General features: G+C 37.5%; 1 protein-coding gene across 1 annotated transcript in view; it reads left to right on the top strand.

Annotated features, from left to right (window-relative positions):
* The window catches only part of OPHN1 (oligophrenin 1), a 564,403-nt gene that overhangs the window by 189,152 nt on the left and 362,968 nt on the right, over positions 1-12,283 (top strand). Inside the window, exon 3 of the mRNA XM_042974015.1 lies at positions 4,349-4,444. Within this exon, the coding sequence (XP_042829949.1) occupies positions 4,349-4,444 (96 nt within the window). The remainder of the gene's footprint in view (positions 1-4,348; positions 4,445-12,283) is intronic.

The raw sequence follows: 12,283 nt of genomic DNA, 5'->3' as shown, positions 1-12,283 counted from the left end.
AATTGTCTAAGAACACAGCCTAGTAAAACTCCACCCCATTCTGCCCTCTCTGGTGGCTGCTAACCTATTGTTTTTCACAGCTACTGTAGTTGTGAAGCTGTTGTTTTTCAATGCTACAGTAGAGACGGGGAGAGAGTGGTTTGATTAGGTTTACTTAATGTATCACAAAGTACACTGGTGTTATCAAGATTCAGTATTTTATCTTGAAGAGAGAACCTTAGATTGTTACACCTTTAGTTTATTTAGAGAATATTTGGTATCTATTTCTCTCTCTCTCTCTCTCCCTTTCTATATATATATATATAACAAAAACTTGTGTCCAGAATATATAAGGAAATCTTATAACTCAATAATAAGAAGACAAAAACCCAGTTATAAAACAGGCAAGAATTTGAACAGACACTTCATGAAAAAAAGATACTATAAATGTCTAATAAGTACATGATAAACTACTTAATGCCATTAGTCATCAGGAAAATGCAAATTAAAACTATAAGGAGATACTAGTACTCATCCATTTGAATAGTTAAAATACAAAAGTAACTTACCAGCTTTTTACTGTATGTTTATTCACAATGGCCGAGATATGGAAGAAACTTAAGTGTCCATCAGTAGATGAATGGATAAAGAAGATGTATATATATATACAGTGCATTATTAGTCATAAAAGAGAACGAAATCTTGCCATTTGTAACAATATGGATGGACCTAGGGAGGATTTTGCTAAGTGAAATAGGTGAGAGAAAGACAAATACCATGTGATATCACTTAATGTGGATACAAAAATAGCAGAAACAGAACCACAAATACAGAGAACAAACTGATGGTTACCAGAGGGTAAGTGAATGAGAGGATGAAAAAAAAAATGACTGAAGGGAAGTAGGGGTACAGGCTTTCAGGTAGGGAATGAGTAAGTCATGGGGATGAAAGGTACAGCATAAAGAATATAGTCAGTGGCACTGTAATAGCATCGTATGGTGACAGAGGGTAGCTGTACTTGTAGTGAGCATATCATCATGTATAGAGTTGTTGGATCACTATGTTGTACACTTGAAAGTAATTTAATATTGTATGTCAGCTATACTGCAATAAAAAGATTTTAAAATAAATTACCAGATGTTGGAAGATATGTGGATCAACTGAAATTCTCATATATTGTTGATAGGTGTACAAAATAGTATAATGAATTTGGAAAGCAGTTAGACCTTTTCTTGTATATTTTAATATACACTTTCCAACTAAACATATAACCAATTTATTGGACTCTTATGTATTTACCAAAGAGAAATGAAAATATATGTTCTAGGCAGGCTTATACATGAATGTTTAAAGTAAGTTTCTTCACAATAGTGAAAAACTATAAACAGCACAATATCCATAAATAGGTGAATGAATGAATTATGGCATATTTATGCAATGCAATCTACTCAGCAACAAAAATAATGAATTACAGATAGATGAATTTCTAAGACACTGTGCAGACCAAAGTAATGTAGACATCAGGGTATATTCTATATGATTCCATGTCAGATAATAGTGATAAAAGTAAAGTGGTGTGTATACAACATTAATTAAGTACCTGACTAATTAATTCTGTTTATATTCTACCTTATTCCCAGAAAGCTTCAATTGCCTAAAAACACTATCTAGCTACGTTTAAGGGGAAGGTGAGGGAAAAACATTATAGAAGGTAAATAAGAAGGTGGTATAGAGAGAACCTTCAAAGATAGCTTGAAAAATTATGAGATAATGGCTTATTGGACAGGGATGCAGGAGTATTAGGAAGGATAAAATAATGACTTTACATGGTTTAGAGTGATGCAGTAAATTTTAGTGTAATAAAGAAATAAGTGCCCCATACACTGCAAGCATTTCTAGGTTATCTATTGATTCTTTGGAGTTCAAAAGTTACCCAACTTATTTATCTGACTCATTCCTGGTACATCTCTTAGTACAGAGTCTAAATATTGAGACTTTGTTTCAATGAAGAGCTGTTAATTTGTGCTTGTTCATATTTGCAGATGTGATTTGTCTGCATTCTCATTTTTTATTTGCTTGTTTATAAGGTGAACATAGTAATACGAACATTGGGGTATTTGAGAGGAGTCAATGACAGTGTGGAAAGTCCTTCATATACTTTTTGAAGCTCTATGCAAATGTAAAGTAGCGTTTTGAAAACCAGAAGTCTGGGGTGCCTGGGTGGCTCAGTTGGTTAAGCGTCCGACTTGATTTTGGCTCAGGTCATGATCTCGCGGTTCATGAATTCGAGCCCCGCGTTGGGCTCTGTGCTGACAGCTCAGAGCCTGGAGCCTGCTTCGGATTCTGTGTCTCCCTTTCTCTCCGTTCCTCCCCTGCTCATGCTCTGTCTCTATCTGTCTCTCAAAACTAAATAAATGTTTTTTAAAAAAAAGAAAACCAGAAGTCTGGAGAGGAGACGTTGGTGCAAATAGTGAAAAAGGGAATAAATGCCACTCCTTTCTTATTCTATGCTTTTACTTACAAAATAATATAAATGTCAAAAATTATAGTATTTGTTGTTCCAGAAAAGTTCAGATTATTCTAAAAGAGGAATTATTAATAACTGTACCTTGCTTGTCTCAAGAAAATAATGAAGAAATCCAGGTATGTGTGAAAAGGCAATATAATAAATATTTTCATTTAATCTTTCTGAGTGAAACAGAAAGTGCATGGCAGAATTCTGGGCTTGACCTTTTCTGCTATTGGCTAAGGAGGGCAGAGGCAAGTGATTGTTTTCCAGCCATGGAGCTGGTTTTGTATTCTCTTTGCTGATAGAATATGGAAAGCAGGGTGGGCATGCTCCTCTCACATTTATGTGGACCAGATTTGAAATAGAAAATGCTATCCAAAATGTGGAGATTTGAGAAGGCATGGTAACCTGGTCTGCAGCCTCCAATTTTTGTAAAACTTTTCTCCTCCTCCACTTCCTCCTCTCCCTCCCTCTCCTTCCCCCGTCCTACTCACTAATCATGTATTCAAAGGGTCAGGGCTCTAAATACTGAAAATAAGTTCTTCTGGAAATGGGACACAGATAAGATGGCAATAAAATTCTAGGCAGTTTAATCTGTTTCCACCAAATGTCTGAACATGTTTTGTTGTGTTTGTGCTTAACCATGATAGTTTTCCATTGAAACGGATAGATGCTGTTTGCATTGTCTCCCTTTCTGTTAGTCTGAGAACAAAAACTCCCATAACCCTGTGTTTCTGATACATGTGAAGGTGGGGGATGATGAAACTATGGAGTTAGAGAAGAAATAGGAAAAGGGAGCCAAAGATAACCCAAAGCTTGAGCTTTCCTAGAAGATTGTCCAGTGGGTTCCTTGAGTTGGTAAGAGAAGTGCCCCTCAAACTTTCAAAGGCATATGAATCCCCTAGGGATTATATTAAAATGCAGTTTCTTATTCAGTAAGTCTAGGTTGTGACCTGGAAATGTGTATTTCCATCGAGCTCCTAGATGATGATGATTCTGCTGACCTGAGAACCACTCAGAGTAGCAAGGCTGGAGAGTTTGGCCAGACCACTTGATGAAGGCCATATTTAAAATAAATCCATAAAGAGAATTTGTCAAAAGGTTAGCTAAATGTGATTTAGTTTTATACCTGCATTAATCTTTTATATAATAAAATTCAAAACTGTTCACCCAAAGTAAAAGCATTTGTCTGGCCATACCATCCTGAAGTTTGTTATTAATTGCCTTTGTAGTTCAGGTCTCTCGGTGAATATTATGTGAGCAACTTAAATTTGTTCTCCTGCCAGGTAGTATTCTAACCCAGGCTTCCATATGGTTAATGTGTAACATTTCCATGTTGTGCCTGTGTTGCCATGGAAAAGGCCCTGAAGAGACAGACCATCTGGCTTTTACTTTTGGCTCTGCCGGCTAGCTTGGGGACTTTGATTACCACAGTTATAAAATTCAGCTACATCTTTCTTTGTAGAATGATTGTGGATATTTGTTTGGTGAGAGGTGAGAAAGCATTTAGTCCATTGCCCATAATTGGTGCTCAAAAGAGCCTCTTTTAGAAGTAAAACTAAGTAGTTTTAGGTCTTTACAGGCTTTGGGTAGAACAAGTCAGAAAGGACAGGGAGTGAGATTAAAACATGTCCCATAACTTAAAAGGATTCACTAAGCTGCCTTCCTTCCTCCTTAATGTATGATTTTCATTGCTCAAATCTTCTACTGAGGGTGAGATCTTTTGTTTAACTTTATTAAATGCAAGTTGCTAACTCCCAGGAGCACTTTGCTTTTTCTCCTATTTGCCCTAACAGAGATGAGTAAATCAGTTAAAGGACAGAAATTTTGACCATTTCTTCTGTTTCTCTTACTTTGCAGATTATTCTTCAGCTGTTCAGAAATTTTCTCAGACACTTCAGTCCTTTCAGTTCGATTTCATTGGAGATACTCTGACTGATGATGAAATTAACATTGGTAAGTCTTCACCTACATGTGGTCATGCGCCTCTTGAGGCGATTCGGAGACCATTCAGTCTCCTAGGTTTCTAGATACAGAGAACTTGGGCACCTTTATCCTCTGTGGTCTTGTGCCAAGCTCATGGGAAGCTGCTTAAGAAGGATAAAGAAACACTGCTTGTCAGTCCTGTTCCCCACTCACACAAAAGCAATAAAAATATATCCCTGAAGCTTCCACTGAAGCCTTTGTATCAGTCTGCAGGAGAAGTTTTCTTTAAAGAATATAATACATGAAAATAGATATTTGTGTAAGGGATAAATTAAAGAGTGATTTAAAAAAATTTCCAAAATGATTTAGAGTAAGAGTCCTCTAAGGAATAAACTCCCCTAGAAAGTTTAAAATTAGCATTTATATATGTACAGCTTTTCAGACAACAGGACATTTGACATCTCTCTTGGAACTGAATTTAACAACTCACTCTATCAGCTGTATCATCTTGGACAGATATTTCTTTCCTCTGAGCCTTAGTCTTGTCCTCTGTAAAATGTGGTTAATATTAATAGCAAGACTGTTACCATGAGGAGATTGAACAGTGGAGGGTAAAGAACTTTGTGTTTGTGTTAGTTATAATGAAGTTAAAGTAGTATCAGCAAACCATGGCCCTTGCGCCAAACTTGCCTGCCACCTTTTTTTTCTTTTTGTAAATAAAATTTTGTTGGAACGCAGCCACATTTATTTGTTTAAATATTTTCTAAAGGTACTTTTGTGGTAGGAAAACAACATTGAGTAGTAGTAGTGACTGGATAGCTTTCAAAGCCTAAAATGTTTGCTCTCTGGCCATTTAAGAAAAAGTTTGGTAACCACTGAATTGAAGAGTTAGTGTAAAGCATTTGCTAGACAAGAACATTGAACCACAGGAATGTTGGAAATGATTTAATGTCATTGAAACAAGTTAGTTACACAGTTCTATTTATGAACCCCAGCATTAAAATATAAAATGTATTATTATTATTATTAAATGACATTTGTAGTAAGTATAATATATAAAAGTATAAAATTACCTATGATAATAGGATATTCTAGCACAGAAACTTTGTATTAGATGGTATTGGCATGTTATCTTTTCGTTCTTTTTTCTACATGTACCTCTTTTATATGTATGCAATTTAGTTCATAGTATATACATAATTTTAACTTTTTAACCTACCTTTTATCATAATTATCTTCTGGTATCAGTTCAAATTCTTTTTAAGTTTTATGGGGGGGCAAGGACATTGTTTTTATTCACTGCTATTTCCCCAGCAGGTAGAGGAGTGCCTAGCATGTAGTAGATACTCGATTCATGTTTACTGACTAAATAATGGATGCATTCAGATCTCATTATTATTGGAGCCATACTGTACATAATATTCAACTATGTAGCTTATTTCCAATTTTTCACTATTATAAATAATACTGCAATGAGTGCTTTTATGAGATTATGATTGGTGACTATTTGTTTTGGTAAATGTAGTGGTGTAACTAGTGAGGCACACATTTGCATTTAGATTATTTACTTATTCACTCCACTTCATTTTACTTTTGCAAATCTATTTTTGTCAAAGGGCATGACTTATTTAAAAGTTAATTTCATGGGCTCTAGAGTCAGATAGGCCAAATTTGAACTCTAGCTTTGGACCTTATTATCGGTGTAACCTTGGCAAGTGACTTTCCCTGCCTGAGTGTTAATTTTTCTCATCTTTGAAATGGGGATGGGGTGATCAATTCCAAGTGTACACAGTGCCTAAATACATTTTATCTACGCAATTGTTGTTAACATAAAATTTGATGTATTTGTACTCTGCAATGGATTGGATATTTTTGTGTCCTTCCCAAAATCCATATGTTAAAATCCTAACCCCTGATATGATGGTATTAAGAGCTGGAGCCTTTGGGAAATAATTAGGTCATGAAGGTGGAGCCCCTCATGAATGGGATTAGTGCTCTCATAAAAGAGACTTCAAAGGGCTCTTTTACCTTCCTCCCATCACGTGAGAATACAAGTTGTCAGTCTGCAACCTGGAAGAGGGCTCTCACCAGAACCTAACTATGTCAACACCCTGATCTCAAACTTCCAGCCTCCAGAATTGTGAGAAATACATTTCTGTTGTTTATAAGCCACACAGTCTATGGTATTTTGTTACAGAATCCTAAACTTCGTAAGGCGGAAATCAGTACTGAGAAGTGGGGGAAACTGCTGTAGCCAATACCTAAAAATGTAGAGGTAGCTTTGGAATCTAATGGGAAGAAAGTACAAGAATTTGGAGGTGCACGCTAGGAAAAGCCTAGATTGCCATGAATAGAATTTTAAAGGCAATTGTGGTGAGAGCTCAGAAAGAAAAAAGGAGAGCCATAGAGAAAGCTTCCATGAAGAACATGTTATTGGACAATGGAGAAAAGCCATCCTTGTTACAAAGTAGGCAAAGAACTTGGCTGAATTGTATTTGTGTTCTAGTGTTTTGTGGGAAGTAGTATTTTGTGAGTGATAAAATGGAATATTTGGATGAGGAAATTTGTAAGCAAAGTGTTGGAAGAATGGCTTGGTTCTCTCTGTTTATAGTAAAAGCTGAGAGGAGAGAATGAATTGGAGATGGAATTATTAAACAAAATACTTCAATACTTGAAACAGAACTTCAAGATTTGGACATTTCTCTGCTTGCCTATATTACAAAAAATGGCAAAGTGTATTTGGAAGAGAATGCCAAGGGTGTGGTGGACTGACCATTGCATAAAGAGCTCAATATGGATGTAACCATGGATATATTCAACTATCACAGCAGAAGCCAGGAATAGAGATGGGATTATATGAGCAGAAACACCACCAGCTGGGAATATAGGAAACAAAAAATGTGACAAAATGAAGAAAAACTGGTTGACTTCTTAGACCCTATTAGACAAGACCGTAGAGCTATTTGGCTATGAACATGCACTATTCTTCAAGATAAGAGAAGAAGGCCTCTGAAGCCACTTCTGAGATCATCAGGGCTGCCACTCCTATCATATACATAGTGTACATAGGCTTTGGGGGCCGACTCTTAGATTTGAAATGGCAAGACCAATGCCCAGGGAGCTGTAGGAGTGGGCCTACTGAGGGTATAACACCTACCCTACTATAAATGTCAACCAGTGCCATTAAGGAAAAAGAAAGTGGGTGAGGTTGAGCATGATGGCTTATAAACAAAAATAAAAATGACCCCCTGATATGTCAGGTTCTTGTGGGTGTCTGTGAGCTCCATGTAAGGTGTTAGCTGGACACATTTGCTTCTTAATGTATGCTTTACAACAACCTCTTAACTCAGTTACTATTTGCCTGCCAACTCCAGATATTCTTGGTTATCAACTGATCATTGCTTTTAGGGCTGATGACTCATGAACTGACCTTTATTGATGGAGACTGAAAAAAGATTTTGAGATTTTAATTGGCCTGTCATATTCACTGTCCTTGTTGAATTTGTCATTTTGAGAACTGGGATGTGTGGTGGTAGTGACAGTAACACCCAATGCTCCAACAGTTTAAGGTGAGGCTTTTTGGAGGCTTTAAGAAGAAATATTAGAGAGCATACTGGGAGAATATTGGTGGGAAAGAACAGTTGCTTTGGAAGTTGAGACAGCAGAGTGTGCCATGCCCTCCAGTTGCCAATACTACTGGCCCTGAGTTAGTAGATCTTCCATTTAACTGAAAATATTGGTAGAAGGACAGTTGCAATACAATTTTGGGTTGAGATTTAGATTTCACATTGCATGTGAAGAGGGCCTTGCAGTTCTTTCCATAATGCATTTTTCATGATGGCTGCAAAAGGTGACTCAGTACCATTAAGCCCCTTGTAGATACTATTTGTCTAACAGAAATGATAGTGATTCCTAGAGGATGTGAGGCAAAGCCTGAGGCTTCTCTGAAGAGTCCCTTCCGTTGATGATCAGCTCTAGTATCTAACTTGAGCAGTCTGCGTACAACAGGAACAAGTGGGAGGAAGTGTCTCACTGCCCTGAAGATGACATTTGTTTCTGCTCTTAGAGTAAGACATCTGTGCCTTCAATTAGCACATTGACTTTTTCTCTACCTCTAGAGCTCAATAACTAAAGGAAATCTCAGGTGTTTAGGTAGTTTTGTATATACTTCAGATTTATCAGCTATAGGATCTTAGCAATATTACCTAAACTTGTTGGGCCTGCTTTCCTCATCTGTAAAGTAGGAAGTATAATCTATTTCACAAGACTGTAAGGAGTAAATCAGATAAATACATACAACAGAGAGTATATGTAAATCATTTGGCTCAGTGTCGGGCATATGATTGGTGCTCAATATCTCATGGTTGTTATTAATCTTAGCATTAGGTAGTAGAACCCAATTTTTTGAAAATGTCAGTTTGCAATTTGATTTCCTGAATAACTACAAGAAATATAAAATAAAATGTTAGTGTTCCAGGGACCTTAGAGGATATCTAGTTCAGTTATTTCTAATATATGTCAGAGGCACCTGAAGCTCTTACTGATCCAGTCTCAGGACCTCTCTTAGATCAAATGAATCAGAATCTCTGTAGTGGATCCCAGGTCTCTGATTTCTGTACAGTCATCATAACATCAGTGAGCATTTTGGAACTCATCAGTTGTCAGGGATTTTCAAACTGTTCCTTGGATCTTCAATGTCTCCTATCCACCTAAGCTCAAATGAAGCATGTAAGAATTTACTTGCAAATTCGAATTTCAGATTAAAAAATAAGCTGATATTTTCAGAGTGCTTACTAAGTAAGAGGTCTTGTTCTAAGAACTTTACATAAACTAATGAGAGAAAGTCAGAAAGACAGTGACTAAAAGATAGGTGTGTGTGTGTGCACACGCGCACGCACACACACACACACACACACACACACACACACACACACACAGAGGGAAAGAGAGAGGGAGAGAGGAGAATATACTAGACTAGTTTACCAACCTCCCCACCACCACTCCTGCCAATTCTAAAGATAGGGAAATTGATGTCCAGAGGTGGGCTAGTGATTGTTGAAGGTCTCACACAGTTAAGTAGTGCCAGGTTTATTACTGGAACCAAGGTCTCCTAAAGCCCAATTGATTTATTCAACCAATTTTTACTGAGCATCTGCTGTGAACTCTACCTTCATGGAGCTTCAGTTAAATTTTAGGAAGACATACAGGTGCCTATGTGGCTCAGTCAGTTAAGTTTGAGCCCCGTGTCAGGCTCTGTGCTGGCAGCTCAGAGTCTGGAGCCTGCTTCAGATTATGTGTCTCCTTCTCTCTCTGCTCCTTCCTTGCTCTCTCTCTCTCTCTCTCTCAAAACTAAATAAACATTAAAAAAATTAAAAGAAAGTTTTAGGAAGAAGTATAAGCAAATAACTTCCTATATCATTGCAGTACTAGGAGCAAGAAAGAAGAATGCTTCCCACATAGGCTTCAGAGAACTTCCCTGCTCTTTTCTGAGGAACACTGCTATGTGTTTGTTCATTAGTAAATAGGTAGAAAGTGTCCCCTAAATGCCATAGACTGGGGTTTCAGGTACACAATGTATCTCTCTGCCCTCCAGGATATCATAGTCTATTAAAGGAGGCAGATATGTTTTCACTCATATGTGGATCTTGAGAAACTTAACAGAAGACCAGGGGGGAAGGGAAGGGGAAAAAAATAGTTACAAACAGAGAGGGAGGAAGGCAAACCATAAGAGACTCTTAAATACAGAGAAGGATCTGAAGGTTGATGGGGGGGTAGGGGAGAGGGGAAAATGGGTGATGGGCATTGAGGAGGGCACTTGTTGGGATGAGCACTGGATATTGTATGTACGCGATGAACCACGGGAATCTACCCCAAAAACTGAGAGCACACTTTACACACTGTATGTTAGCCAATTTGACAATAAATTATATTTTAAAAAATGAGGCAGATGAACAAACAGACAATTGCAATACAATATAAGTATTGTGGTAGAGGTAGGCGCACAGTAGCCCCTATTCCACACTGTGTGTGTGTGTGTGTGTGTGTGTGTGTGCGTGTGTGCGTGTGTGTCTGTGCATGTGTCTGTCTGTCTGTCTTGTATGAGTGGTGGGGAGAATAAACAAGGAAGGCTTCTGAGAAAGATTATATCTAAGTTAGATCCAGGGCTAGGGTGAGGCAAGTGAGGCTTCTAAGGCAAGCATTTAATAAAGCACTTATTCTCAGATTTGTGGAAAGTACAGGTGGGCACCAGAGTGTGAATGCCTCCTTAAATTTTGTACCCTAAGTGCCTCACCTGCCTCTTTTCTGTTTTGGTCCTGATCTGAGTTGAATTTCTAAAGGATGAATGAGAATTAAAGAGGGGAGAGAAAACACATATAAAAAAGGCACAGTTGAGGGGAGTGAGATTATCTCTCTTGATACTGGAGGGCATTGAATGTGACTGGAAAGAGTAGGGATGAGTCAGAGATTAAGACCTAGAGATTGCATAAAGGCTAAGTTAGAGTCTTGGCAGGTAATAAAAGTGAGCAAAGCAGGCTGGATATAGGATGGCAATTGATATTCTGTCTCTGTGACTTGGTAATGAGAGGTAGGGCTGTGGCGAACAAAAAAAGACATGCTCCATCTAAGAGCAGCATCTTTGACTGGGCTCCAGTGATTGTTTCCACCTAAAATATGTGGGGCTACATTGCCATAATCTCTTATTTTTTTTCCAGAAAGTGACACCCATATATTTTATGCATAGTATTAAGTGCCACCAGTAAATTAAAATTGAAAACACAGCAAACCAAACAAAACATACCTGTTGGCCAAAAACACTGCATGGGTTTGTGATGCTGTTGCCTGGGTTAGACAATAAGGGGCCTGGAATACCTCATGAAATATTTTGGATTGTATCCTGAAGCTTATGGGGAGTAATACCCAAATGGCAAATGATCAAGCAGGAGACCTAGGCAGATACCCAAAATATTTGCTTTAACCTTAAAAAATCTGAGTATTATCTGGTAGACCTCACCAGATAATATGTGTTTCTTGTGTTGTTAATTTTAACCATTCTAACAGGTATGCAGTAGTATGACACAGTGGTTTTGACTTCTATGTCTCTGATGATGAGTGAGCATCTTGTCATGCATCTGTTAGCCATCTGGATGTCTTTCTTGGAAAAGTGCCTATTCATATTGTCTGCCCATTTCTTAACTGGATTATTTGTTTTCTGGGTGTTGAATTTGCTAAAATCTATAAAGATTTTGGATATTAACCCTTTATCAGATGTCATTTGCAAATATTTTCTTCCGTTACTTACCTTGCCTTTTAGTTTTGTTGATCATTTTGTTCCCTGTGCAGAAAGAAGCTTTTTATCTTGTTGAAATCCCACTAGTTCATGTTTGCTTTTGTTTCCCTTGCCTCTGGTGATGTGTCTAGTAAGAAGTTGCTATGACTGAGGTCAAAGAGGTTGCTGCTTGTATTCTTCGCTGGGGTTTTGATGGTTTTCTGTCTCACATTTAGGTCTTTCATCAATTTTGAATTTATTTTTGTTTATGGTGTAAGAAAGTGGTTCCGTTTCATTCTTCTGAATGTTGCTGTCTAGTTGTCCCAACACCATTTGTTGAAGAGACTGTCTTTTTACAATTGGATTCTTTTTCCTGCTTTGTCAAAAATTACTTGATGATACAGTTTTGGGTCTATTGCTGGGTTCTCTATTCTGTTCCATTTATCTATGCATCTGTTTTGGTGCCAGTACCATACTGTCTTGAAGATTATAGCTTAATAATATAACTTGAAATATGGAATCATGATGTCTCCAGTTTTATTTTTCTTTTACAATATTGCTTTGACTATCCAGGGTCTTTTGTGCTTCCATACGAATTTTAG

Source organism: Panthera tigris, chromosome X (assembly GCF_018350195.1).
Source record: "Panthera tigris isolate Pti1 chromosome X, P.tigris_Pti1_mat1.1, whole genome shotgun sequence".
Taxonomy (NCBI): Eukaryota; Metazoa; Chordata; class Mammalia; order Carnivora; family Felidae; genus Panthera; species Panthera tigris.
Note: the sequence above shows the minus strand (reverse complement) of the source record. Positions and strands in the feature narration are given on the sequence as shown.